Source organism: Podarcis erhardii (assembly GCF_964252035.2).
Source record: "Podarcis erhardii genome assembly, chromosome: 8".
In the NCBI taxonomy this organism is placed as follows: domain Eukaryota; kingdom Metazoa; phylum Chordata; class Lepidosauria; order Squamata; family Lacertidae; genus Podarcis; species Podarcis erhardii.
The window spans coordinates 45,746,556-45,774,267 of NC_138499.1; the positions used below are offsets into that span (position 1 = coordinate 45,746,556).

Here is a 27,712-nt window from a genome sequence, read left to right on the forward strand (position 1 = left end):
GCAAGAGAGGAGGAGGGGCAAAGCAGCAGGGAGCGTCACACAGTTTGGGCCACTGTTGCCTATAACTCTGCTCTTTGTTTGAACAGCACAAAAGCCAGTTGTAATCCTATGGGGGCAAAAGTTCTTACCTACCTTCCTTGTTGCTCTTCTTATTTAAAGAATGATATTTATCACTGCTTCCAGAGCTAAGTGTTTCGTTTTTCCATTCAGATGCTGAGAGTGAACTAGAGGGGGATCCTTAAAGGTGGCAGTGGGGACAAAAGCCAGGCTTATTTATCAAAATAAATCACATTGTTTTCAGAGGTGAAATGGAGACACTTGATGTCAGTAGGGTTTTTTAAGGTGATGCAGATTTATAAAATTTTAAAGAGCCCTAGAAGTTGCCTCAGAATCCTGAGAGCGTTTACAAAATTTGCGATAGGCATAAGTGTTGAAGGAGTATTCTCCAGTGAGCACTTGCAAACTGTTACTTTTATTGGACACAGCTGTTGCTGATTGTGGGTAGAAAAAGTGGTTGGTCGCTTGAATGCTATCTCATTGTCTTATAGCATTGCTTGTTGGACTTTTTTATTATTAGCATAACAGCTGTTGGGGGGGGATAGTGAATGAATATAACAGGTACAAAATATCACAGTGAACATCAGCATTCTACATTTGTTATAGCCAGGAGTGCCAAAAAAAATTAATTTTTTTTGGCAAAACTTAGGAGCCAGACAGAGTTGTCTAGGAGTCGGTTTCGAGGGCTCAAGACATGAATGCATGGTTGAAATAAAGTATCCCGTCCTCCCTTGTGTATTCTGCTCTTGTGTCCCATCACTCAGGCATTATATCATGAGGTATGAGCACACCTAGGACGCATTGGCTGTTGACATGTGGGCATGTTTAGGCAGTAGAAAGGGCCTTTTCGCTTTTCTTTTTTGTGTGTTGTGCCCTTTTTGTTTTGTGTCTCTCTCTTTCTGTGTTTCAGGCAGCAAGCCAACAAAAAATCAGATAGAGTATGTGAAGTTAACTCTTTGTTAGGAGAAACATAGCCTGCTCAGGGGAGCCATGCCTAATGAGCACAGCAAGTCTTCTCAGTAGATCTTGCCCCTACAAGGCAGTTGTGGAGGCTGAAGACACCCACTTTCCCACAGCTGCCCAGGCAATCTGAGACTATGCCAACATGCCTGTCTATACTACTGCTTCTTCATACCACTTCTGGTCCTGGGAGACATGGAGGGAGGGGAGCTTGTTATACTGATGGACCCATCTAGCTCAGTGTTGTGTACACTGACTGATAATGGGAGTCCTGATAACTGGGATACATTCCTAGCCCTAAAGGTAAAGGACTCTGCGAACGACTCTGGGGTTGCAGCGCTCATCTCACTTTACTGGCCGAGAGAGCCGGCGTTTGTCTGCAGACAATTTTCTGGGTCATGACTAAGCCACTTCTGGTGAACCAGAGCAGTGCACGGAAACTCCATTTACCTTCCCACTGGAGCAGTACCTATTTATCTACTTGCACTTTGATGTGCTTTTGAACTGCTAGGTTGGCAGGAGCTGGGACTGAGCAACGGGGAGCTCATCCCGTCGCGGGGATTCGAACCACCGACCTTCCGATTGGCAAGCCCTAGGCTCAGTGGTTTAGACCACAGCGCCACCCGTGTCCCTAGCTGGCACTAAATCTGGGATCTTTTGCATACAAAACAGATGCTCTGCCACTGAGCAATGGAGGCTGCAAAAGGGCACTTACTTGTATTTAGCTGAGCACACATAGGTGCAGCAAAGACTGGGGCATCAAGGGAGTGAGGCCAGTGGCGCAAACTATGCTGGGGCATGACCAATTCTCCCTTACTCATGCATATATTGTATGCATGAATAATGTGTGCCTAGTGCCTCTGATTTCACCATAAAAGTCTTGTAAAGAAATGCAGAGTAGGAAGGAGGGCTTCATAGTTGTGGAGAGTGTTTTATCTCACTCAAAATCAAATTAAAATTTTGTTCCCAAGTGGACAATTTATTTTACCAGAGATATAAGACATTTTTGAGAACTGGAAATAAGGGAGAAGAGCTTAATGAAGAAGGCATACCAGGGAATTTCCTGAAAGAAAGTTTGCACTCAGCAGTTGCAGTAGAAATTTGGGACAAAGTTTCTTAAAACAATAGACCCATGTTTTTAAAGAAGCATTTCCATTACAAAGTGGAACCCATGCAAAGTTGTATTGCGTGAAAACCATAATAACGCTAAGTAAAGTATCCCCCCCCCCAACTTGCTGCTTGATCTTTGGGCCTTGTGCCAGAAAAGTAGTGCTAAGGAGGGAGCATGCCTTAATGCAGAGCTTCTCAGTCTTTCTGTTCCCATGCAGCCACTTGGGATGACTGAAAACTACTGATACCCACCAGTCACAAAATGGTGGCCGATGGAGGTGAAGTTTGATAGAATTGATTGGCAGTAACAGTTACCCTTGTGCCCAGTCCCAATCCCTTTCTCAATTCATGCCTCTGGACAGCTCTCTCTTCTAGCCTTGGATCCTGAAAAATAGCTTCTTCTTGCGATCCAGACAACAAGATAGTTCTTCTTACTAATACAGGGATAGCCAGGACAGTTCTTTCTAAATCAGAAGTAGCCAATGTAGAGCTTTCCAGATCTTTTTGGACTCAAAGCAGCAGCAGCAGCTGGTAGGGCCTAGATCTGGTGAGGGTGGCCTGTGACCAAGGAGATCCTGTAGGTTAGGCGAAGCTGTTCTCATTTTCTTCCCATCCTCCTCCCTTGCAAAGATGTGGACACAAAAGCATTGCAGTTGTGTAAGTGCTTAGTGCCTAACTCAACTGAAAAGTGTCTAACTTTGGTTTAGGAGGGTTCCCTGCTGTCTCGATTTCTAGTTTGGGTCTATGTCACAATACCTATGTCAGAAATAATCCCCACCAAATTCCATGAGGAAGTCCCCTAGATAAGATTGGAGTTTGAATTGGTTGGTGGAAGGTGCCACACAGAACTATTAACAGGGTCCCACCACTAAACTTTCAGCCCAATGGAAAATGCTTACAGCCCATCATCACCTTACACCACCTTATGTAACCTCGGGTTACATACGCTCCAGGTTACATATGCTTCAGGTTACAGACTCCGCTAACCCTGAAATAGTACCTCAGGTTAAGAACTTTGCTTCAGGATGAGAACATAAATTGTGCTCCAGCGGCACGGCAGCAGTAGGAGGCCCCATTAGCTAAAGTGGTGCTTTAGGTTAAGAACAGTTTCAAGTTAAGAACGGACCTCCGGAACGAATTAAGTACTTAACCCGAGGTACCACTGTATTTACTTCTATGGCTTTTTGCCAGAATGTGGAGGGATATCAAATAGACCAGATTGTAGGAGGCCAGGGTTAAAATCATGACTCATCTATGAAGCTCCCTAGACCACCTTGGGCTATTCACTGTCAGTCTATGTCTCAGGGTTGTGAGGATAAAATGTGGAAGAGGAGAGCCATAAATTCCATGAAAAGAAACCAGTCTCATTTGTTTTAATTGGTTCAACAAAAAATAGCTTGTCAAGGGAAGGTAGCAACATGAACAAGCCAGTTTTCTTGGGTTTGGTGTCTACTCTGCTCTGAAAGAAGCCTTTTTGAATTCAATGGTGCTTACTCTCATGTAAGCGGGGTTAATTTATTAACTTCATTTATGTGACCTCTCATAACAGTTCTCTGGGCTTGTCCCAAGGCAAAGCAAAACAGTTAAAGCTGGATGCACTATCACTATGCATATCTAGGATTAATATATTAGACAAAAGGAAGCTCTTAAATAGGTATGTTTGTTGCTTTGGAAACTGAAGAGTTATTGTCAGGTTAAGGGATAGCTAATGTTAAGGTAGGCATTTAGGTGAGCATGAGGATTAGCCAGAAAATTACATGTTTTAAAAGCTTGGTTTAAACAGTAGGAGAAGCTCCTAGAGAGGATAATCAGAATTTAATAGAGGAACACCTAGAAAGTTAAGATCTAATGAAAGATAAAGGGCACAGTTCCTCTAAAGTGAGATCATGCCTAGAAATGTTGATTGAATATTTTTACAAAGTTTATTTGAAAGCATTGAAAGAGTGTGCAACACACACAGTTTCACTGGATTTGAAAAAGCTGTGGAGACAATACAAAAGAAAAGATTAATATGCAATATAAGTACTTAACAGCATTAAACTCCTTATAAAAACATCTATTTTGAAGACACACAAGATTTGCAGAATTTAACCAGAAAGGATTAATATTTTCTCTCCCAAGACCGCACTCGGAGGGAAGAAAAAAGGAAAGAATTAAGAATGAGTAGAAGAATCAACGGGTGATAAAGAAATATAGATAAAATTAGTTTTGAACAAAAGCGATAGATGTTCAGGCATCTATTTTGATTCTCTCTTTTGAACATTCATGTGGAATGTTGGAGGGTATGTTTCTATATTCTCGACTATTTCCTTTATTTCAGTATGATTTGAACTTTTAGTGCCATATCAGTACTGTCAAACCTAAGCGCGGACCTGGACAGATTTTAAATGCAGAGGGCACAATTCGGCATAAAGTTAAGTACTTTAAATACTTCCTAATTAAATGAGAGGGTTAAGCATGTTCTTAGCTCTCTAACGTTGAAATTGATAAGATTCAAAAGTACCTAACTTTAGCTCAATTGTGCACACATGATTTTACTGAAGTTTTCAAAAAGACTGTTTAATTCCTAATAAGGGTAGCTTCCACATGACCCGTTTATTGAAGGTTCATCCTGATTTCTTTGCACAAGGTTTCATTCTGCAATCTGAATTTGCCGCTATGCAATTGAATCCCTATTGCAAAATTGCAACAGTCTGGAGGAACACGTTCCAAAAAATTTATCAGGAGTTCAGGCCCAAGGATGGGCATGTTCTAGCTGGAGAGTGATGGCAGTGCTCTGGTGAAGAACGGGCAAACAAGCTGTATGCTGGTGGTCTGGTGGCACAGAGGAAGGAACTGGTTTCCTCGTTCAGTGGCAAGTTCACCAAACCTGAGGAAAAGCTGCAGAACTGGGAGTTCTTATATTAGACCACAGCACTGAATTGGCCTTCTAACATCACCTAACTTTTCAGGTCAGGAATATTATGAGCTGTTTTATGAACTGCTATAATTCAGCATTGGCTACCATCCCCAGTGGTACAAGGAGTTAGCATCACAGTTGTATTTAAGGGGGAGAAAACCTTTATGCAGTTTTCTATATGAATTTTTAGGCTTGAGCCACATACCGCCGTATTCAGTGAGGAAATCCCATGGGCTGTTGCGGATCTATGCCAATCTCTTACTCGAGCTCCATAATAGTTTATAAGTCTACAATTAATTTTGGAAGGAGAGTTGTAGTCACAGTGTTTGAATTGGTTTTTTTTTTTATCTCTAACATACAGAGTAAAGGCAAACTGCATACTTTTTTGGCAAATTTTGAATGAAGGATTGAGATGTGCATCATTAATTAGTAATACTTGTTTATAAGCCTAAACAAAGATATCACACTGTTACACACTTTGCACTTCCTCAAATAGTGAGAATTTCCAGGGGCAGTGCTACAGGGTTTAATTTCGTTTGAATGAGAGCACTGGAGACTTACGATGTCTTTGCAATATCTGTTCATTTACAAATATACAAGCAGAGCATATTAGAAGCAAACTGACACTCCCTCAGCAGGCAAGAATTCCACTAACCCCACATCTGATTCTCAGAGAGAGTGCTTGCAACCCAGGGGCGATTCACTTTCAGCCAACTCACTGCTCTCTGTTTGATTCACTCTCAGTTCACTCTGCACACACCTTTCCTTCCCCCTCACACAAATGCCCCTACAGAGACCTGCTGTCAAGCCCCATCTCCTACAGATAAATTGCTCATTCAGGAAAAAAAATATCTCATGACCACTAGCTTCTGCTGATGAAACGCCAGCTTAACAGCCCCTGACTATTGGCAGGCAAGCAGCTTTGCAGAGTGGTCTTCTGGCTTCCACACCAAAGCTAACTTTATTGCTTTTGAAAGATACTGCCTGGGATCTTGATGGCATTGCTTCACCCTATATTGTAGTTTTCATTCTACCTATATAGTATTCCTGATCAGGGCCTCTGTCCATGTGACAGCACAGATTCAGGTTGCTGAAGAGTTTCCTGGTTTTTCTTCTACCCATATTTTTCCATGTTGCCCTTTAAACCAAAACATTTTTCTTAATGTACCTGCCTGATTTCTTTCATCCATGAGATACCTGCCAACCTACACACCCCAAATAATACGCATTTTCCAAAGCTGTCACTAAGCAAGAACACTCCCCGTACGCTGCTTTGTGATCATGTTTGGTGAAAAGTGGTCTACAAATCTTGGAAGTAAATAAACACTAAAATTTACACTTAATAAAAATATTAATATATATTGCCATTATATTTGACCTCTGTCCTTTCTTCAGCATGAGTTAGATAGCACCACTGCATGGAGAGACTAGCAGCAAAATGAAAAGAAAACTACCATAGCAGTAGCCAGCACCCACTTCTTTTAGAGACTGATCCAAGAGGCATTCAAATGAGAAGTGTACTGCTGATTTCAGAAGAAGTCAATCCTTTGCTGCTTTGTTAAAAGAAACAAAATGATGGAAATAAGAATGCTGTGTTTGCTTCTGCAAGGTTTGAATATGACAGCATTTTTGATCATTTAAAAATCTTAAGTTCGTTGACACAAGTCTAGTTAAGTATATTGCTGACTTAATAAAAGTTGATAGTAACATTTTAGAAGCTCTTTGGAATCTAAAAAGAACTAGTGTTTGATCTAGCAGCAGAGACAAAAACAGTCTCTTGTTTTATGATAAAAGAAGATGTCTGTGTTGATCTTCAAGTATGTCAGATCATTCTGAAGAGGCTAGTAAGAGCTGTGTTGTTGTTGTTTTTGTCAAGTGATTTTTCTTGCTATCATTAAGCTTCAAATAAAGTTGGGGGGGGAGAGCTTTGTACGTTGTGTCATTGCATTCATCCGTCATAATTTCTGTTGACAATTCTCGACATGCACTATGTTTTACTGTTCTAACGAGAGAAAAGACCAGCCATTAAGTTTACGTTTCTTTGTTTTTCAATAAAGTCACATATCAGGAGTAATGCTGGGGTATGCTAATAAGCCATATATAATGTTAGGCACCTGGGAGCAAGAAATATTTTCTAACTAGTTCTAAAGGGAAATAATGTTAAAAAAGGAAGAGTGATTGTTATATACGCAATGTGTTCTGGCCTATGTGTCAGTATCAAAAACATCTTTTAAGGAACTTGGCACAATAAATCTCTCAACCTTGATGGTTGTTATTTAAAAGTCTATTGTAGATGCAATTTTCCTACCTGGCATGTTCTGTTTTAGAGTCCCAGGTACCTGAAATACATTTTTCCTCATCTTGACATGTCTTATGTAGGGATAATGGTGAAATTTGCTACAAGCAGACCAAGCATCAAACTGATCCATAGTCCACTTTTCCACTCTCTTTGTGAAGTATGCTTGCTTGTAGTGAATTTCTGTCAATTTCCTGCTTACAATTAACAAAAAAAATTATATGACAACATTTGTTCCGCTAAGATTCAGCTACCATCAGCGGTAACATCTGATCTTACCTGTCTGCTAAAAGGGTACTGCTGAAATGTGCATTCACATTTACTTCTGTAATTGATCCACTGTTCAAGTGACTATTTTAGCCATTAACAACCATTAACATTCATTATTTTATCGTTAACCCATTTCTCATTTTTTCGTTCCATGTGATTTTGCCAAACTCACAATGAAAGCACAGCCATTGTCTTACATCTTAAAGTGAAAATGTTATATTTATTAATGCAGCAAAAAAATGGAATTCATCTGTATTTTGTGAGTGTTGAAATGTGAGCATGATGCATATAGTTTTTATAATAATATTACATTTTTTATTATACCACTATAATAATCTTCCTATCAGTGGTTAATACTTATTAGCTTTTGTCCATGCAAAAATAAAAACTGCATTCTCCCCACGCCTGGCCAAAGTGTGTGGTGGGTTGTGGTGAAAATCATAAGCACACCCTGCAAGCCATGCCTTGAGCGATGTGAACTGGGGGTTTTTAGGGAGCATGGGTAGGTGGATGAATCATAAGCACATGCTGCCCTAAAATCCAAATGAACAATAAATGAAATGGGTTACTGATTTGCTTGACAATTTAAGTTGTTAATGTGGTAGCTGGTTGACAAGGAAAAACCACAAACAATAGTAAGGGGACAGGGGCTTCGTTGCCTTCTCATCTTCACTTGAACAGTAACCTTGAGGCAAGATGCATACTTCAGTGGCCTCACTGAGTTTTCAACCATCCCTGAGATCGTCACAAAGAACGTAAACAATATTGTTATTTTTGAAAACCTAAGAACTGGATCAGCAATGGTTAAAAATAGCAAAGTGAGAACTGAAGCGAATTGGTACTGGTGATGAATCTCTTGAATTGTAATCTGCACTGGCATCAAGTAATGGACCACATCCCTACAAGTGCCACCTTAAAGAGTAAATAAATGGTCCCCATCCATCGCCAAATTAAATTAAATTAAACCTGGGTTTATTCTAAGGCACCAGTCTATCTAAAGATATTTCTACCTAAGTATTTGCCACTTGAAGCAAATGATATTATTAAAATAAATTACAGTTGTTGTAAATGAGCAAGTATGCAATTGAAAGATTTAGAAATATGAAGTTAATAGGGTATATATGCTATGGCAAATGAAAGTTGGTGGATCTTGATATTTACTTGCAATTCTCAAGATTTTAGGAGGCCCAGCCAGAAATGTCAGATGTTTGTGTCCCAGGGCTTATAAATGTCCTTCACTGGTAAATGATAGAAATGAGGATGAGATTTAGACATTTACGATGGAAATGAAGATGACATTTAGACATTTATTGAAGGCACTGAGTTAGCTTTGAGATTTACTGTTAAATGTAATTTTCTGAGATTTCCCTTTGGGATTTTTATGGGAATACTATAAATTACTCAGATATTGCACATTTCAGGTATTAAGGTTCTAGTTTTATAATCTTTGACTTGAACAGGAATGTGTTGCAGTAATTGTCATAAGCTCTGTGGTTATTGACATTTACCAGTAATTCTTAAAACTGGACACAAGGTCAGAAGCAATGCCAGATCATGGTTTGGCGCTATGCGAATGAAAATGGCAGGACTGTACTGATTTAAGATCAACAAGCTATGTCTCTTCAGTTTTAGCTAAATAGGGTAGATTCAGAATACAGGAATTTTGCTGTCAGGTACATAGCTTAAACCAGTGTGGCATAGTGATTTGAGTGTTAGTCTGGGACTTAGGAGACCAGAATCCCAGTCCCCACTCAGCCATGGAGCTCACTTTCTATGAAGAATATGCCATTGAATTGCACACATTTATAAAGGTTTCGGCATTTACAGATTACGAAGATGGTTTCTTCCACTCAACCTGTGCCCCAAACAAGCATACGCCCCCTTTTTGGGAAAGATGATGAACTAATATTCAAATGAAACGCACTACAGTAAGAACGCATACATAAAAAGAAGTTACATGTCCCCTGTTAGCTGTTTGACTAGCAGCCATGTAAGGCTGGCAACAGCCACCGGGGGTCCTGACATTTGCTGGTCGGCTGGACATGCATTGTACTAATATAATGTCCTTCAAGGCTCCATCAGTCAGAGCAATCTAAGAGCAGGGTTGTGGATATTTGACACACTTTGTGCATCTCACTGCAGCGTAGGAGCTGTGGTGTTAGAAAATGGTTTGGGGGCTTCCTAGGCAAAAAGAAATTGGCCATATTGAGATCGATCCTAATTCCCCAGGGGGTTATGGAAATCCTAGATAAGAAGCAGAACAAGACACGCATTAACCTGGGCAGTCATGTGACATTGGATGAATATAATTTACCAAGCCACATCTCATAACACTGTGCAATAACCGCTTGGTAAGCTGGTCATCTGGATTCATTCTGCAGAGTATTAAGGAGAAACTTTCTCTGTTTGTCTTGAGTTATGATCAAGTGAAGAAATGTGCTATGGGTTCTTTAATATTTGGGGAACCAATCCTTGTTACCAGCTGAATGTAAGAGACCACTGGCAACAGAACAACTTCTAAGCATTTAGAAATCTATAGCTTGTCAGCTTGACTGAATCTTCACTGGTGTGCTAGTTTTCTTTGTGCAGATACCATTTTAGATAGAAAAGCCTTTAAGTTGGAAGTTGAAGAAAAAGGTTTGCAAAATTGTATCCCCTTCTCCCTTTTTAAACGATGCATAAGTAGACATCCAACTGCAGTGGATGTGACTTATGTTTAGCAAAACAGGAGAAATGGGGAGATATAGAAATAGTGTCTGATTCTATACTAATATTTAGTATGTCCACATTTTTAGCTTGCTGAATTGTTTTTTACGTAATTGCTGTGAGAATTCATTTATGTGCATTTATTGCTTAATTAATACTTTCCATTGTTGTTTCCTCTAGAAGAAGACCTATCAGTGCATCAAGTGCCAGATGGTTTTCTACAATGAGTGGGATATCCAGGTTCATGTTGCAAATCACATGATTGGTGAGTGAAGTACTAAATCTTGTTGATGATAGATAGACTCTCCTAGCTGTATTCTCATTGCCTGTAAATTTAAACAGAGTTAAGGAGAAATTAATTGTGCAACCGTCAATGATTTACCCAGGTGTGATAGATATTTTTTTAAAAAAATATATTATTAGGTCTAATAAAGCATTAGCATGTTTTATTTTCTGCAAGGGCTAGTTTAGACTTCTGCAGAGATTCATATACTACTGCCAGTCAAAACACAGGTGATTAACAAATTAAACTTCTAATCATTTTTGCATTATTGAAAACAACTAACAGGAATGGTTAATGAACTGGTTGTTAGCTTTCCACAGAGTTTTAGACAGGTTTTAATTTCAGAAGTTATTATGCTAATGACACTACCGAGTGCTGCTCAAGCACCTTGGTACCAACACCAGAATTTGTGAGTTTTGTCACGAAGAAGCGTAAATAATTCAAATGGCCATAAAACAGGGATATACATAGTATTTAAAAGCTTGAAAACAACCCAGAATGGTTCTCTACAAAATGAAATAATATATTTAATTGAGTCAAAGCTCAAGCACTGTTATTGATAGTATTTAGAGTCTACAGTCACAATTTCTAATGATAATTTTCTTTTATAATATGGCTGAAGTTAGGAAATACCATATGAAACACTGAGCATTTTCTTTGAATCATCATATTTTGCCATTATTTGCTTATTCCCCTGGGTTATATTTATGTTTTTAATTTGGTTACCACTTAGTAATAACACTAAGCGTTCTGCAAGCCAATTAAATTTATCAAGCACATCTTTTGCTTGCTAATAAAACAATATTGCCTTTTGTTACTGCCTATTTCTAAGAAATTCCTTTGGCAAAGAGCAGACATTAGAATCATTGGCTTTGTACTGCTACAGTATTTGTTTCAATGTTTTAGAAAAATGGGAACTTCTTGCAGAGAGATTCATGTCAGCAGACAACTCTATAAATGCATGTTCATTTATTCAAAACCTATTTCCTTTGAGCTGTTTTACAAAAGTTACTTAATTTCTGGCTTGATGTTCTAAACTATTTTTTACACATGTTCTCATGTAATTTTGTCATACTTATTAAAGGTTGTTGGTTAATTTAATATGCTTCTTCTCCAGCTGTTGTAGTTTAATTTTAAAAAAAAACAACTTTGGCTTCATCCTAAACATGCTTACTAGAGAGTAAATCATATTGAAGCCGAAGTATCTTAGATAGCTTAGAATCATAGTGTCAATGCATAAAAGTAAAATAAAGTTTTCAGGAGTTAAATGTGAGCTTTAATTTTTTTAAATGAATGTTCTGAACTCAAAATAGAATTAAGAATGAGTCATATTATGTGTGTATCCATTAAAAAAACAATTGCACTGGCAATATATGCGAGAGATGGCCAAAGGAATTTAGTGTTTGTGCAAGGAAGTCCAAATGACATGATGATAAAAAAGTTAATAATAAATAAAGTAGCCAACTCAGTTATACTCAGAATAAACCCACTTAAATTAATGGACCTGTTAGTAATGCTCCTTAATTTAAGTAAGTAGGATGTGTACTGGATATAAACTACCGTAACTTTCAGTTTTCTCCTCTTCAATGTGCCTCCAAGTCAGAGGCTTGAGGTGGCCTACTTCACCTTTGCTAATATCAGGACCCACTCAGGTTGGCCCAGTGACCCAGTAGCAGGAATCACTGCTGCTGTATTACCAAGAATTTCATTCCTGGATAAGCCCTAGCAGGGTTATGAACACTTCTTATGCAGCATGATTGTCAGGGGCAATCCTGTCACGCTCAGTGTGTTTTCTTCCCAAAATTCCACACAATGGAAGGCAAGAAGCTTCAGAAAATCCTGCAAAGAAGCAATGCAAACGCACAGAGCTTAGCAGAAATGATTTTGTAGATAACTGCAATTCCAGATTTAAAAGAATAAGGAGCAGGATGGAGAAGATGAATAATGTAGTAGTAGAGCTGGGCCTATCAGGTGTTGTAGCAGCAATGGATCACTCTCAGCTGATTTCCCCCCCTGTTATTGATGGCAAGCTGACCATTCGGTAGTTACCTGGGTCTTTTCCCCCATCCTTTTTTGAAGATGGGGACAACATTTGCCTACCTTCAGTCTGCAGGGACCTCATGTGTTCTCCAAGAATTCTCAAAGGTTATAGACAGAGGCTCTGAGATTACATCCACGTTCCTTTAGCACCCTTAGGTGTAGCTCATCAGGCCCTGGATATTTGATTCATTTGAAGTAGTTGGGTGTTCCCTTACCATTACTTTTCCTATCTTGGACTGTAGCTCCCTCTTTGCATCGTTCATTCTGTTATCACCAGGTTGAACTGTGCTTTCCTTTTGGCTGAAGACAGAGGCAGAGTAGGTGTTGAGCAGCTCCACCTTCTCACTGTCACACAATAGCATTTCTCCGTCTTTTCCAGGTAGAAGACCTACTACTGGTTCTTCTTCCTCTTGCTTCAAACATAGCCAAATAAACCTTTTAAAATTGCTTTTAACCTCTCTTACGAGTTTGATATCATTCTGAGCTTTGGCCTTCACGACCTTCTCCCTGTAACTGATGGCTACTCTTGAACAGTGTTAAATTAGTGTTCCATAGTTCCTTGCATGCAGCAGCAGGCTGTAGCACAGAATTAAAAGCATTAGTTTGGTACACGTGGCTGGTACTGGATTTGGGAGTGCATAAAGTGTAATCAGTTTAGCTCAAAAAGACTAGGAAATATTGTTCTGTGGCATTGCTTCCTGAAATGCACCAGAGCAATAAGGAGCAGAAGTCATTTTGCCAGTCGTTGCGCTTATACATAGTTATTTTGGGGGGATGATTTAGAAAACTTCAACTGCAATGAAAATAGTACTAATTTATAGCTGAAAATAGTTTGTTGGGAGCTGCAAAAAGAATCATAAACACACAGAGACAACTCTTCCGATTTTTTCAGCTGGATCTCAGTGTTTGGTTATTTTTAATGAGGTATTCAGCAAGCAACAGATAAAGAACATTTGACAATGAGAAGTTTGTCACTTCTTTGTGTGGGCAAGGGATTATTCTGGAATGTCAGACAGGCTCCTAGGGTATGTTTACTTGCCTCCCACTTTTCACCTGCCTATAATCATTTGGTAGAGAACAAGGATGTTTTCTTCTATGGCAGGTAAAGCTAGACCAGGCCAGATTGCAATGTGACTTGATAGAGGGTAAATCAGAATTGAGTGAACATTGGAAGTTGCTTCTGTTACAAATTTTGTTCATGGGAGTCACTCTCATTGTAACTTCAGGAGAATTTGTGCCTATGTGCTAGAAATTGGTGTGCTAATGCACTTTTAGGATTCTTGCCATAGCCAGATCTGATGAGTAGACATAGTTAAAATGTTTTTCCAGCAGTAAGGATTTTCATTGCAAGAGTAAGTTGTGAAAACAAAAAATGCTAATGTTGAAAATGGCCCCACATACCTTATAGTCTTAAAAGTTTGATAACATAGAATGGGAAAGAGGTGCTTTCTCCTGGCTGATTGTCATGCATGATATTGCTTCATGCCATAACCATAGTGACACAGATTTATGTGGGCTTGCTATAAAAACATTCCAGAAAGCAGGGTGGGGGAGATTCTATCACACAAAGCACAGTGTGATTTGCAGAACATGCTTTGATAATCTGTATTTACTGTAAGTAATGCTGGATGTCAGTGTTTGAGATGCATCCCTGATTAAAAACACTCATATTGCATCTTGAGTAAGAAGGATGTGGAAGAATTAACAGCCTGTAATAGTTCTATTTTGGAGAGTGTATGAAAACCTGAATACAGGAAAATGAGTTTTTAGTGATTTTATATGCTAGGACTCATTCCACATGGTACTATCTATCTATCTGTTTGTTTGTTTGTTTGTTTGTTTGTTTGTTTGCTCTCTGCCACCATTACCTTTCCACCCCCACCACTGGCTCTACTTTCCTTACATTATTTTACATTTCTGGGACAAGATTACACTAGAATTAAAAGAGTGCTGCCAACAGGTCTATCACTAAACATTAACTAATGAAAAAGAGGGATATATGTGATTTAATATGTATGACACACAATATTGTCATATTAATATAGGTAAATGAAAACACAATGGGCAAGTCCATATATTGTTTCTGGGATCGGGGGGGGGGGGGAGTCTATAAATGTTATCTTAGCACATTAACTGGTAATAGAGTTTATATCAACAAACGAGAAAGAAAAAGCCAATGGGTAGCATCCAACGTTGCCATTCTGCTTCCTCAGTGGAACTTCCCCCTCCTCTCCTCACCCCTGCAGAATGTCCTGCAGCCCTCTGGAAATGCATTGTGGATGCATGGTGAGAAGAAGCAAAGGGGGAACCCAAAGTGTCTGGTTAAAAAATTGCCGTCCTAATTACTTAGGGAGCTGCTGACATGTCACACCCATGTAGAGTTGATAGTTTCTAGACTTCTGGCTTCAGTCTGTTTTGTTTGTTTGTTTGTTTGTTTGTTTGTTTGTTTGTTTGTTTGTTAATCTTTCCACTAGTTCTCTAAACTATGCTTTTGTAATGTGGTTTGTATCATCTCCTTCAAGGACCTCAGATCAACCTTCTAGGCTGCCTGATGCTGTCCAAAGAGCTTTTTTCAGATAAGCAGAGTTTTGAACCTGGGTTTCCCACATCCAGAATATGTTATCTAGTCACTCTGTTACACTGACTCTTAAGTACAACATATTAATGAGCATTCTATTTAGTCATGGCAAAGTAACCTGTCAGCGCAAATTGTCTACAGGGTAGATGGGGAATGTGAGTTATCGCTTAAGAGGGGTGCAGAATGGTTGAGAAGACTGACTTTAATATAATTTAGAACAAACCAGGTAGAAGAACCTTCCAGAGAACCTTTCAAAAAAGACTGTCATAATGGCAAACCTTGCGCCAGCTGTCTTACAGGGTGGGCACTGGTTGAGGGCGCCCAGGGCTCAGAAGACTCCTCATCATCAGAACCTGCCTATAACGCCATTTACCACTGTCCCCTCATATTGGCAGTGGGTGGGCAGCAGTATAGCTTGACAGGACCCAAGTTCAGGTCCATCCGCAGTGGCCACCTGCTGTTTTAAGTTACCCAAATTGTAATGCTTCAGCCCAAAGATATATGAAATCAACAGTTTTGATACATCTTTCAAAATCAGAAGTAGTATAAATAAGAAGAGAGTTAATGTGATTTAGTGATTAGAGTGTCAGAGTAGGACCTGGAAGACCCAGGTTTCAAGTCTCTACTGGCCCATGAAGCTCACTGGGTGACCCTGGGCCAGTCACTGAGACTCAGCCTAACATACTTCACAGGGTTGTTGTGGGAATTAAACAAGATGAGGGGGAACCATGTGTGCCACCTTGAGCTCACTGGAGAAAAAGGTGGGATATAAATACAATCAATCAATCAATCAATCAATCAATTATATACATTGTCTACATAAATGAATTACGTGTCTTTGCATTTTGAATAAATGAAGGTGGTGAACAGCCTTCACATCTAGGGGGCCCAGATTGGCTTACATTTAAAATGGCACCTCTGTCCACCAGCTGTTAAAATGCTCCCTGGAGGCCTGGCAGTGATGTTGCTGCTACTGCAGTGTCAATGGCAGCAGAAGCTAAAAAATAAAAAATGAAATGCAACAGCATTGTAGTATTCAGGTTGCCTGTGTTGGGTAGCACCATGTCAAAGGCCTTGCATAACAGTATTATCTAAAAGGAAGAAATAGCACATTCTGCATTGTGTCATAGTATATAGAATAGTGCAATGGCATAACAAAAATGCAGAGGCATAACAAACCTTTCAGATTTCTTTTTCTTTATGGTTTAACTTTTGATCTTCCTCCACTACACTGCTACCCATGTATGCAACTTGTTCTCCTAAGGGTGTGCAGTTCCCACATGGGCAAAAAAAAAAGGAGACTTACATTCCAGGGAACAAACAAAATGTTTCCCTTTTCAAGCTCAGAGAAATAAGGGAAGACAGCATGGCTGCCTTGAGGACGCTTATTTTGGAATGGTAGGTTATAAGGATAAAAGGGTTTTATAAACAATAAGTGCAAAGAAGGAAATAGTGTCATAGAGGAATGGAAGAATTGGAACCAGGAGAGAATGCAAATAATGCTAATTTCCAACATTCAGGAGATAAATAGCCAACTTATCAAACGATCATTGGAGAAATTGTTCAGGAAAGGGCTGAGAATCATGGTGAAGGTGTTCATGTTAGTTAGTTAGTTAGTTTGATTTATTACGGCCATTGGCCCATATCTAAAACAATACATCAAAATTTATCCATAAACAATACAATTTACACAGTTCCAAGTTAAAACACCCATATAAAACCAATTTTACTTCAATTAAGTAAACACTATACACAATAAGCTCCCTCTATGTAAACCGCAATTCAAATCCCTCAGAATTTGGGGGATATGCGTCTTAAGGTGTTCATGGAAAAACACCTGGGCTCTTACCAAGGAGCCAAAACAAGGAAGCACAGGCTCTAAGCGACTGGAGGCCCCTAGTTCAAATACATCTCAGTCCTGTACTCATTGGGTGGCCTTAGGCCAGTGTTTCCCAACCTTTTTTGGGCAAAGGCACACTTGTTTCATGAAAAAAATCTCGAGGCACACCACCATTACAGCCCCGTGACGTCAGCGCGCAGCGTCATGCCGGGAGGGACGCACGAAAGTGTAAGTTTCAATTTTTTCCCCTCCCCCTTGCCTTCCTTCTGTGCCAACCGCCAAAAAGCCAAGAAAAAAGCCAAGACTTTAGGGCAGCAGGTCGACACGGAAGAAGCTCCTACCTAAGGACAGGTGCGACGGCCGTGTCCTCTTCTGCCACACTTGGCAGCCCTGCCTCACGGTCGTGACTCCCACCCTGATTTCTCCCCGCAGGTCGAGCGGCACAGGCAGCCCAATGTGTCCAGCCCAGACACAAGCCCCGCTTCCCCACTCTAGATCCTGAATGCGACCAAGTGCTCTGGACTCCCGAGCAGGGTGGGAAAGAGGACTCGCATCTGGTAGCCTCCGGGCTCCTCGCCTGCTCGAGGGATGGCATTGCAGGCAAGCTGCCGGCCGTCACCATCGCCGCCCCCTCATGCGAGTGGACCTGCCCGGAGTGGTGGGCCGGGGGAGGCTCGCTCTCTGTGGGGATGTGGCCCGCACGCGCGGCCCCGCTTCCTCCTGCCCAGGGCTGAGCTCTTTACCCGCGATCTCGGTCTCGCGCACGCGGATCCCACTTATTCCGAAGCTCGCGCCACTAGCCGGGGCTCTCACACCGTGCCAGGGCGAGGCGGCGCGGCCCACTGACGTCATCGCGGCTCGCCGCCGCCCTCGACTTCCCTGTTCCCTCCCCTCCCTCGGGTCGCCGTGGTTACCGAGGACTGCAAGCTGCTCGGGCGAGCGTGGGGCATTAAGTGGGAGAAGGAAAATTAAAATTAAAACTCGCCCGAAGGCCGCCTCTCCGGATATCTTTCGAATTTTTTAATTTTTCCCGCGGCACACCAGGCAACGTCTCGCGGCACACTAGTGTGCCGCGGAACACCGGTTGGGAAACACTGCCTTACGCAACATATTTCCATCAGCCTCTGCACCTCTCCCTACTGTCTGTAACATGGGGTTATAATGCTGCCCTTCTGTAAAGATTTAATTTAACGTTTACTGTGATAATGTATGGGAAATCCTTTGAGAACTTGGGAGAAAGTGCTATGTACAAATAAAAAAATCTACAATTAAGCTGTAGCATTTGGATTTTAATGTGAAGTCAGTGCTGCTTAATCACTTTAAATCCAAGTGCATTATCTTCCCAGCATACTGTGAACTGCTTTATTCTTTCAAACAAGATAGGCAGTATTTTTTGTTGGCAAAAATGTGGCTGGTGGAAGAATTATTTTGGTGTGTGTGTGTGTGTGTGTGTGTATTTTTATTTAAAATATTTAGCCCACTCTATTCAAGATGGTGTATAATAAACAGTTTAAAGCCATCACAAGCGTTTAATAAATGCAATCATACAATAAAGCAGGATAACATAAAACAGATTATTAGAGCAACAGCCTCTAAGACACAGCCAACTACATCTTAGTACCCCGTCTAAGTACACAACATCTTGTAAATGCCTGAATGAATAACCATGATATCAGCAGGCATTGGAAGCAAAAAGACACCAAAAAATGAAAATGCAGTATCTTGTCTGTTGACCAGTGGTTCCCACACTTTCCCCCATATACCACTTGAACATCGCTGAGGCCCTTGGCAGACCACTGCCAGTTGTAGCATTTGTAATGCACCACTCTGGATGCTGTGTGATTTTAATTATATTTTATATATTGCATCGTATTGCATTGTATTACAAAGTCCATTGATTTCAGTGGGTCTGCTCTCAATATGACTTAGTTCAATGGAACCCTTAAACTTCTGTTATGCAGAACTCCGAATTAGCCTGTATTTTCCCCATGCAGTTTATGCAAATCTTATTTGCACCCATGTTCCATTGATTTATATGATTTGAAGACTATTCCATGTTCTATGACTCAAGTTACTTCAAGACAGAAATAAGCATATTTAAATCAATGATATTTACTTCATATTAATTTTTCAAAGTGAAATGCCACAATACTGTTTATATAAGGTCATTTTAATGTAAGAATGCTGTAAAAATATCAGTACTGCAGTTCTGCAGTAATCCTACCATATCCTGAATTTTCAGTAAGCACACTCCCATTTGTTCAGTTTTGCTTGTGGTTCCAAGCCAGTGTTATTTATCTATTTGTGCAGAAAGTTTTGTTTACAAAAGATGCTTCATCTAAGTGAGAGTTCAGGCATAGGCAGAGGCATGGGTAGGCAAACTAAGGCCCAGGGGCCGGATCCAGCCCAGTCACCTTCTCAATCCAGCCCGCGGACAGTCCGGGAATCAGCGTGTTTTTACATGAGTAGAATGTGTGCTTTTATTTAAAATGCATCTCTGGGTTATTTGTGGGGCATAGGAATTTGTTCATTTCCCCCCCCAAAAAATATAGTCCACCCTCCCACCCCCAAGGTCTGAGGGACAGTGGACTGACCCCCTGCTGAAAACATTTGCTGACCCCTGGGCAGAAGTGTTTATTTTTTAACTGATTTTTTTTAATTGGAAAAAGGTAGATCAGTGACTTTTACTTTATGTCCCGTCCTCCCGCAACTTCCCTCTTACGCCCTCTCTCCTTACTACGCTGAGATGAAATGGATGAGAATCAAACCCCTGCCTTTTTAACTCAGTGAAAGGAATCTTTCCATATAAAGTTATGAGACCCAACAATTGAAGTGCAACTTTGTAAGTGTTCAGAATAAAGCCCTATTAGGCATCAGATAATACAAAGTGATATTGCCAGGAACTATTTTGTGAAGGGTTAATTTTTTTCAGTCTGGTAATTTTTGACCAATAATTGCCAACTGCCAATTATCCTTTTTTAGTCAGAAGGAAAGCTCCAGCACCATGGAGGCTGGCATTGTAGCCAGCACATGAATCTCCAAAGAGCCACACACAACTGTTTCATAAAATGCAGGGAGCAAAATTGCAAGCCGCTGGCTGTGCACAACGGAGAATCACATTTACAATTGAGGGCAGATCAGACTGACAAAGAGAATGATAAAAGGGGATGGGGAAGTCACAGACTTTGAGATTCTCTGCTGCTTGTATTGACTATCAAAACCAACCTATGGTCCTATAGCAATAAAAATTATGAAGAGATTTCATAATTGGGTGATGAGATATGCTGAGCTTTTTTTTATAACTTTATCCCATCCCTTCCACATTCCTTCCCTTTGTATAAGTAATTTGTGTGTGTCCATATTTATATCAGTAGATATAAAACAGTTGCATTAATAGCATGTTCACTTGGCCATCACTATTTTTTCAATGTAATCATTAATGTTTGTTTTAAGTTGTAAGCTAAAATCTGAACATCATTTTATACCAATTTATCAGTAGCAGCTGGCAAGGTGGAGCAGTGATACGCCCCTGACCTCCAATTGGTTATGTTGCTGCTGCTGCTTACAAGTAGGTATAAGGGTAAGGGCAATGCAGAGGGGGAGCTGAAGTCTAAATTTAGCACTGGATTGGGTCATTTGCACCGTACTGACCTTGCTTCCTCCTCTGCCCCCCTCCTCTATCTCCTGGTAAGTAACAGCAACAGAGCTTGCCAGAGGTCAAGTGAGTACCATCACTCTGCCATACCACTGTAGATTAAGTAGCTAGAGCGCTTTCAGATACGGTGGGAGCTACAGCCCGTTTGGCAGCAAATACTTAATGTTTTTAAGAAGTAAAATAAGTTTTGCAAAAGGAAGCAGTGTATCACTCAAGACCCACTAGTGGTTCCAATAGGGACCTTCCTGGTTACTCATTGGCTGAGCTCAGACATATCAGGAACGCATTGCTTCCCATCACAAGATCAACCATATATGAGACTCAGGGTCTCATACTCCTGCTTCATGTGTGTCGAGAAGAGACTGAAAGCTTTAGCCAGCACTTTAGACCTAACTGTAATTACTCATGATGCCCAAACTCAAGGAACTGTGGTTTATCAAACTGTGGAATATCAAACCATATATTTTTCCAAGCCATAATTTAAGCAAAACACAGCTCCCTGAGTTTCAGTGTAGTAGGGACCTGTGGTTAATTTGAAATTGAGAGCAGAAATTTTGAGCTCATGTACGTTAATGAAGGAGTCAGGGAACAGCATGAACTTGAACTTATAAGGGGAAACCATGGTGGGTTAACCATGGTTTCTTTTTATTCCTGAACTGTGCCAATGGCTCAAGACACTGCCAATATAAAAATACTATAATCTGGGTTCTCTACTGTCTTGCATTCAATAGACATATGACACAGCAAAATAACTTTTGACACCTATTGGATAAACCAGTTGAATAAAAATACAATATAACGATGAAAGTATAACATCTTCTAGGATCCCAAGAGCAAATTTTTCATTAGCTATTAATGTGTAACAGTATCTCACAAATGAGAACATGTACACAAATATGCTTATGATTTTGTCTCCTTATCTACTCATCGGTCCATGTGTGAATATCATCAACCATGGTATCTGAAGAAGTGTGCATGCACACGAAAGCTCATACCAAGAACTAACTTAGTTGGTCTTTAAGGTGCTACTGGAAGGAATTTTTTTAAACTTAAAGCTGAAACCAGCTCCTTGACCCAATGTATCTCTTTGAAAAACCAAGTCCAAAGTTCTCCCACTACAGTTCATCACTGCTCTTTCCTGGCCCTATATAATTTGTTTTGCTCAATCATAGGTTTGTCCTGGCCTGTTTTCAGACAATTTCCCAAAAGAATGCATGAAAAATCCAAATGTAAAATTTAAGCACCTTGTAGTTATTCTTACCATTAAATATGCATTTTTCAAAGCATTTCCCCTAAAACATGCATTTTATACATTGCTTTATACAAAATATAGCTTTTGGGGTGCACTGCATCCAGGGAAATGAATAATTCTACTGACAATTGCATTCTGATTCAGATCAGTCTGCTCTGAAAAGCAGACAACAGATTCCTCCCACATCCTTACATGTACGTTATATTTACTCCCCCGCCTCCCCCGTCCTCAAACTTCTCACATTGCTGAATTGCTTCTGCTGTTTTCTTTCATGAAAGGGATTAGTCAAACATAAAATTCAATTATCACACTTTTTAAAAAATATGTATTTGATTTGTTTCCTTTCCTTCACATTTCTAACACACTCCCATGTTTAACAGACATGGCATGCTTTTTCACAAGGCAAATAAAAGCGCTCATTTTTGCAGCCGCGCATGGTGTCACTCACTGGAGGGATTCCATGCCTGCTAGGAGAGAGAGAGAGAGAGAGAGAGAGAGAGAGAGAGGATGAATCTGGATCTTTGCATGGTTAGGCTGAGGGGCCTGATGGACTGTCAAACCCGATGACTGTGTGCTTACCCATCATGCCCTTGCCTGTTTAGCTATAAAGTAGGGTAGACTAAAATAAATACCAGGGAGAGGAGTGAAATACACACCCCCTACTCTCCCCTTAATCTCCTCTTTCTCCTGCTTTGAGCTGTTTCTCCCAGCCTGGGCTCTGAATCTAAGAGTGACCTGGCAAATGTAAAGCAAGATACACTCCCCTATCCCATGTGGTCTTTTTTAGTATAGAATGGTAACCCACCAAGCCCCGCTTTAGAGCTGAAAACATGTGTTTAAAAAACATGAACACATATTGTTTGGTCCCGAAGAGCAAGGCAAAATGGTAACTCAGAAAAGCAAGGTGAGGTCAGTTGCTGAAGGTTTGGAGAGGTAAAGCAGGTGTAGAAATAAGGGCCTGTGGGATGGAAAAGCTTGTGGGGTGTGGAAGCAGAATGAGGGAAAGGTGCTTTCTTTCATAGAGGAAAGCTTGTTACAGGAAGAACTAGCATGCAAGAGACTTAGGCTGGTCCATCCATTCCCCACTTGGGTTTGTCCTATGACATCAGGAAGAATGAATTTTTAGGATGAAGATAAGTTGCAGACTTCCCTTTCTGGACAGAGAGCTAGGAGACTAGGGCGTAACTTCCACTTTCCACCTGGAGTCATTTTTTCAACCTCAGCACACCAACATACAGGTATGTTTCTCCAGTTTGGTGCAGACAAGGTTTCCCCTGCTTTTCAGGTTAGACTGAATGTGGCGGGGGGGGGGGGAGAGGAGCTGTGTTGAGTGAGCTAGACTTGCTTAGGTCCAGCTTAGTCTTCATCTGTGGTCTCTAAGTGCCTGTAACAAATTCCTATCTGCCTTTACTCTCTATTTTTATTCAGTGTGTCTTAGCTCCCAAAAATATAACTTGCAGAATTTAAAACAAAACAAAACACGTGTGTGTATACATTCAAATTTGTTAGATTCGGTGCCAAGGAAAGAGGATTGTTTTATACCAGCTAGTTATGTACACTTTTAGATATACTGGATTATGCCCACTTATAAATTGACTATGGTACAAAGTGGTAAAATGGATACTGTACCTATTAAATGAATAGAGTTTGAGGTAAAAGAGTGGAAACTCTATATATTGCTTTTAACATGGGAAAGTTACTTATGTGTTGCATTTTTATACAAATTGTGTGCATAACATTTCCAAAAATGTAATAGTAACATTAGGGATATAGGTGTAAAATCCACAATTCAAGATTGGGTTTTAAATTAGGTTCATTTTTGGTTTATTTCATGAGAAGAAGCTGAGGTGAAAAGAAGATGAAATCTGCTTTGTTTAATACTAACAGAAAGCTACCCTCATGTGGGCAATGCTGGCGTATTTGAAAAGCTCATAAAGGGTTTCTACATGGACCATACAAAAGGGATACTTTCTCTTTAATAGCCATCTGTACAGGAGAGATGAGAAGTGGGCCAGGTCATCTCTCCTCAGCTGTCATGATATTAACGTAGGTAATGGAGCAAGCTCTCTGTTCTGCTGGGTGTTGTTTTTCATAGATGTTCATCGATTTACAGATAATTCTATTTATTTCTTATAGTTGGTCCAAGCAAACCAGGCAGAATAACAAACACCAAAGCCTTTTGAATGACTTTATCTTTGTTGATTTGCAATGTAACTTTTGTCTAAAAAATGGTGTTACACCTACTGTGCAGATGGCTGCATGATTTGTAAACCAGCCAAAACATTTAAACAAATGTGTGATCTGGGGATAGATTAAATAAAGGATAAAATGGAATGTGGACCACAAATTCTAATAATCAGATGATTCTAAGTTCTGTGTAGTGTGGAGAGACAGTTGCACTGATAGCAAGGAACGCTTGCCAATGACAGCAAGGTGCCGAACAGATCACAGGATGGAGCCTGTGGCCTAGTAGGCCTCAGTTTGCGAGCTGCACATTTGCTGTACAGCTGGCAGCTCTGTGTGGGGACATCAGATAAAACTTACGTAAAATGAAGTGTTACTGCCTAGTATGAATTCGTGCAAAGAGGGAATTTGCAGACTGTAACTGAAAAGCAGATTCAGAGTACCAATGAAGCAGACAGTAAATATGAATAGGTTATAATTATCTGCACAATTTAACCAAAAATAATTGCAAAATGAGCTCAAAAAGGGCAAGCACCATTTTTTATTTTTTTTTGTACACTCTGCATTTTAAAATCTTTTGCCACCCTGAAAGCTCTATTTTCTTACTGCCTACTGCAGGAGAACTCTTGCATGTACTTTGATTATAAAAATGTCTTTTCCACCTTTGCAACTGATCCAGGGATCAAAGGCATTATTTTGTAAAAAAAATTGTTGTTTATAGACAGCTTTGATTTCACCTGAAATCTTGATGCTAGTGGAAGAAAAAAAGCTGAAAACAAACGAATTTCTCTTTATACATTTTCCTCGATTTTCTTTTAGTTAATACAGATAATTTGTGAATCTAACCTATTTATCATTGATGCTTCCAGAGATATGTGTCAATAAATCCTCATGTCTGCTTCATATGCACAAATATAAAGTTCCTATGAAACTAATAAAAATACATATATCATTCCTTTATCTACAAATAAAATGAAAATCCATTTATAAGCACCCGAAACATTTCTAGGGCAGTATCTGACTAAGTCATACTCAGATATGTTGAAATCAGTAGATTCAGCTACTCATGATTAATTTAAGTCCATTGATTTCAATGTCTCTACACTAGTACAACTTAGCAGGATGCCACCCTTAAGATGTAAAAAATCACATTTTTATACATGGCTAAAATTACCACATATTAAAAAGACTGCTATGGTTGTTTGTTTTTTGAATACATAAAAACTGCAACCCCTGCTTAAAAAGAAACAATAAAGAAATTCCCACATATTATTAATTATGGGCATTTTAAGGATACCCTCCAAATCCACTAACTCCAGAAGCCCGTTTAAAATCAGAGGGTAGTAAATTGTTTGTGGATCTTTGTCATTAGGAGTCAATTACCATTTTCAAATGACTGTTTCATTTGTACTTTTATATGCACTTGATTCAATCTGTTGTACAAGTACAAATTCCATTTTCTATTTTTAAATGTTTAGCTAACTGAAGTAACTAACTACTGTAAATGAGTAGTCTAAGGGAAGTTGCACCTGTAGTACAAGAATCTCTTAAGTTACAATAAACAGGGTTCTGTGTGGTGACATAGTTATTACAAGACATTCAAGGGTACTGAGTCAGCTTTCCTCTTTGTTCCTTCCTTCCTGCAAGTTGTTTACACTACAGGTTCCCAGGACATATTTTTGCAGGGTCCTTTTGAAAATTAATTATGCAGAATGTATATTTTAGAAAATGCAAACAAATTCTCTTTCAAGGCAAAAAAAAATTAAACCTGCCTTAATATTTGTGTTGCAGGTAATTTTTAAATTGCTTCTTGTTGTTCCTGAGGTCCAGTAAATGCTTTCTATGGAAGAAAAACAGGGCAGAGAGGGAGAGGGAGCGCGTGTTCAACTTCAGCTGCTCATATTGCTGCATTTGGTTAGCTAACGGGGTTTCGTAGGTCACCTTTAGAATTTTATGCCTATGACAGCAGTAGCTACCTGCCAAGATTGTGAGGCATCTCACAGCTCTCAGGATGGAGCTTGTGGCCTGGTAGGCCGCAGTTGGAGGGGTACACATTTGCTGTACAGCTGGCGGCACTGTATGGGGCAGCAGTGTGGGCTGTTAGGGAGCTGGAAAGGAGACAAGCATGAAATTTCTTCTAACCCCAACTCTGTTTTTCTATATTGTTGGCTGCTTCTCAGTTCCTTGACAAAAAAACCAATCAGGCACCCTTTAATCCGCCTGTGATTACCAGTGGTATAAAAAGAGAAGCATAATGAGGAAAAATGCCTCGTTTTGTTGCCTTCAAAAGCCAACAAATTGGAGTTAACTTGACAGGAAGTGGCTTAATAATTAGATTATTTATTTATTCCTGACACATATCCCCCTGTTACTAGTCTCAGGAGACCCTGTAGATGGTACGATTTTCAAGCTGCCATTACTTCGCTGTCTTCTGTGAACAAAGAAGCTACTGTCTATCAGTCAATTAAATGCACTCTTTAAGCAGAGGCTGAGAAGTCCTCAATGGATAGAGCCCTGGGACATTGTGGCTGATGATTCCTTTCTCTGTACTGTACATCACACTCTCAACTACAGTCCCCACAGAGATGGAATAAAGTCATGCATTAAAATATCACTTGTTGATTTGTTTGCTAATGAAGAGCCATTGAAATGTTTGTGTATTTCTGTGGCAAAACTGTTGATAAAAGGACTACTTGCTTGCATATCTTACTTTGTCTTTAGGAAGCACTTATTTAAGGTTTGCTAAAATTAAGATCAACAAATTAAGGGGGGAAACCCAGAGAGACACGGATAATGTGGGTTTACTTGTTACGCACGCCAAAGTAAATAGCACCAAGGACTGCAAGGGAGGGAAAAGGAGGATAATAGCACTTCAGGTCTCTGTGTTACAGCCCTCTGTATTAGTCAAAGTGCAACTCTTTCCATAGCCACCCCAAATATTTTCTGCTAGTACAGCGAGTGCACAGTTACTGTCTATTAGGACTAAAACAGATAATGACCCATAAGTTTAAGGATCCTGGTTTTTTCTCTCTCTTTTACTTTGTATCTATACAGATAGGTAGCCGTGTTGGTCTGCCATGGTCAAAACAAAATAAAAAAATTCCTTCCAGTAGCACCTTAAAGACCAACTGAGTTAGTTCTAGGTATGAGCTTTCGTGTGCATGCACACTTCTTCAGATACTGAAGAAGTGTGCATGCACACGAAAGCTCATACCTAGAACTAACTCAGTTGGTCTTTAAGGTGCTACTGGAAGGATTTTTTTTTTTTTAATTTTGTTTTGTATCTATAGTTACTTTGGGGCAGCTACTGCGGGTGCGGGGAGGCACTCTGGAATTGATCGGAACAGTAGAACTGGGGGAGAAAGGATTAATGCTACACCCAGAGCTGTTTCCTAGGCCTACCCTCCCCATAGCTGCTCTGAATCCCTGGCACTCCTTCTATTGTACCTTTTCTTTGCAGGGCTCATATCAGATCTAGAAAATTGTGTGTGAATATAATATAGATTCCTCTTGCCGTGCCATTGCTCTGATCAAAACATTAATTTCCCTGAAGGTAGCTTAATGGTTTCAAAAAGAAACTTG

At 40.0% G+C, this 27,712-nt stretch overlaps 1 protein-coding gene and 2 long non-coding RNA genes across 14 annotated transcripts in view; 1 reads left to right on the forward strand and 2 right to left on the reverse strand.

Moving 5' to 3' along the window:
- ZNF521 (zinc finger protein 521) overlaps positions 1 to 27,712 on the forward strand; it is a 291,023-nt gene that overhangs the window by 127,769 nt on the left and 135,542 nt on the right. For 8 of the 10 annotated variants that reach the window (XM_081873612.1, XM_081873613.1, XM_081873615.1 and 5 more), the window contains one exon: positions 10,479 to 10,563. In XM_081873612.1, the coding sequence (XP_081729738.1) occupies positions 10,479 to 10,563 (85 nt within the window). The remainder of the gene's footprint in view (positions 1 to 10,478; positions 10,564 to 27,712) is intronic. The other 2 variants (XM_081873616.1, XM_081873619.1) reach the window with 1 other exon arrangement.
- LOC309348488 lies at positions 2,936 to 10,306 on the reverse strand. The gene is made up of 3 exons (XR_014159416.1): positions 8,754 to 10,306; positions 3,291 to 7,516; positions 2,936 to 3,039 (listed from the first exon to the last, which is right to left on the reverse strand). It is a non-coding gene; the product is annotated as an uncharacterized lncRNA (long non-coding RNA).
- LOC309348492 lies at positions 10,517 to 27,144 on the reverse strand. 3 transcript variants are annotated; one of them, XR_014159425.1, is made up of 5 exons: positions 26,107 to 27,144; positions 25,903 to 25,970; positions 16,102 to 16,196; positions 12,682 to 13,197; positions 10,541 to 10,624 (listed from the first exon to the last, which is right to left on the reverse strand). It is a non-coding gene; the product is annotated as an uncharacterized lncRNA (long non-coding RNA). The 3 variants fall into 3 exon arrangements; XR_014159423.1 differs by lacking the exon at positions 12,682 to 13,197 and having other exon boundaries at positions 10,517 to 10,624; XR_014159424.1 differs by lacking the exon at positions 25,903 to 25,970.